This window comes from Cryptotermes secundus, unplaced genomic scaffold (genome assembly GCF_002891405.2).
Source record: "Cryptotermes secundus unplaced genomic scaffold, Csec_1.0 scaffold338, whole genome shotgun sequence".
Classification (NCBI taxonomy): Eukaryota; Metazoa; Arthropoda; class Insecta; order Blattodea; family Kalotermitidae; genus Cryptotermes; species Cryptotermes secundus.
In genome coordinates, this window is record NW_019727092.1 from 23,727 (window position 1) to 25,488 (window position 1,762).

At 37.4% G+C, this 1,762-nt stretch overlaps 1 protein-coding gene across 1 annotated transcript in view; it reads right to left on the reverse strand.

Moving 5' to 3' along the window:
* LOC117282303 (dynein heavy chain 7, axonemal-like) overlaps positions 1 to 1,762 on the reverse strand; it is an 8,094-nt gene that overhangs the window by 4,015 nt on the left and 2,317 nt on the right. Inside the window, exon 2 of the mRNA XM_033751407.1 lies at positions 1,168 to 1,313. Coding sequence (XP_033607298.1) covers positions 1,168 to 1,313 — 146 coding nt within the window. The remainder of the gene's footprint in view (positions 1 to 1,167; positions 1,314 to 1,762) is intronic.

Consider the following 1,762-nt stretch of genomic DNA (forward strand, 5'->3'; position numbering starts at 1 on the left):
ACTCACATCATTACTACAGTGCAACTTGTTATGTTCGGGAAATCTCGAACTGACTGTCAACTTGGCAATCAAAAGCACCTGATGATACTACATAGAGAAATAATGAAACACTTGATTGATATCATCTGCCATTTAGGAAAGCGGCAACTTGGCCTCTGTGGTCATGACGAAAGCGTGGATTCAATCAACCAAGGTAATTATGTGGAATTAGTTCACTTGTTGAGGAAATATGATCATAAACTCAATGTTTACCTTGAGAAGAGTATAGTATTTACAGGTTTATCGAACAGAATACAAANTCTATTTTTAATTTTCTCTTGTAATTTTGATGCATACTGTATCAATTGTTCCCTGCTTCTTCATAGAGTAGTTCTGCATTATAAAATCACTCCTGCTTCTAGCACTTGAAATATTTTCACATTCTCTGGTGTCATAAACCAGCTGGAAGCAATAAAATCATTTGGTTATCTGCTGGCAAGTTTCACATCTTTGTTGCACCCTCCAGATATTCAAGTCTTTTAACTAAAGGACAGAAAAGTAAAAGCATTGCAGTTCAAGGAAGGATACAGAGTCTTTGTTCTCTTCTTCAGTACCAAGTCCTTCCACTGCATTTGAGATAGAATATTATCCTTTTTGAAGTCGTAAAAAAAACACAAGCTACAAGGTGCGATCAGTTTTCTGTGAGTTCATGGTGAATTCCAATATTGTAGTTTCATATCATCATAAAATGGCAATGATACATTGTTTGGAAGGCAACTGAAGTGCAAGATATGTGACGTGGGACTATGCATTTTCAGGTGCTTCAAGGGGTAACCTTACAAAGGTGAGAGAGAGTTACATGATATGGGGGTAGAACCCTATATACGGATGAAGCAGATAACTACAAAATGGTATGTACATAGAATTTTAATATATTAAAAACTAAATCTATAGAATGGGGCGTTTGCTTCTACTAATGGAGTGTGCGCGCGCTTCCACTATCAAAGTTTAAATGCCTGACTGCACAAATTGGTATACTTCGGCCGCTTCAACCATACTCATTACTGTACCGATCGGTGCACTTCGGACATTAAAGGTTAACAGCTCAGCAGAAGTTACTTTCCAAATAGCCTTTGTGTATGTCCTGTTTTATGACTAAAACATTATTATTCTGGTTCACCCACACACCTGATCATCTGCAAACTTGAGCAGCAGAGCTGTGGGATCAACTCCAGGAGTCAAGATGAAGATGAGTGGAACACAACAGTTTGAGTCATTGAAGGATGAAGCTAGGTCAAATGTAGGTGGCTCCACATATTCCTTCCCCAAGTTGTCTGTAGTTGATAAAACACAGAAACATCATTGTCATCATCATGAGTCCCAATATTACACAGAGTTTGTGTGGTATATGAAACAAAACTCTCCTTTCTGTTTAGAGAATTTCTTTATGTCATCTTCTGCCTCTGAAATTATCTTTTATATATCTTTGCGAACCTGTCATAGCTCATTCTTTCAATGTGCTGTTTCTTTTTTATTATTTATTCTTAAATACAGATCACGAATCTGGATTTCAAGGTTCACATGTAACCCCTGGCTTCCTTCTGTATGGCTTTCAACCCTCAGAAAAATATCATGCCCTTCCAAATGTGGCCTTATTTACAACTTATATAATATGTTTGAGTTCATGATGTGTATTTGTACCAACCGTCTTACAGTGCACACAATTTCACCTTTCTCTTCACTACATGTTTCGGCACTAATGTGCCATCTTCAGGTGTGGTTT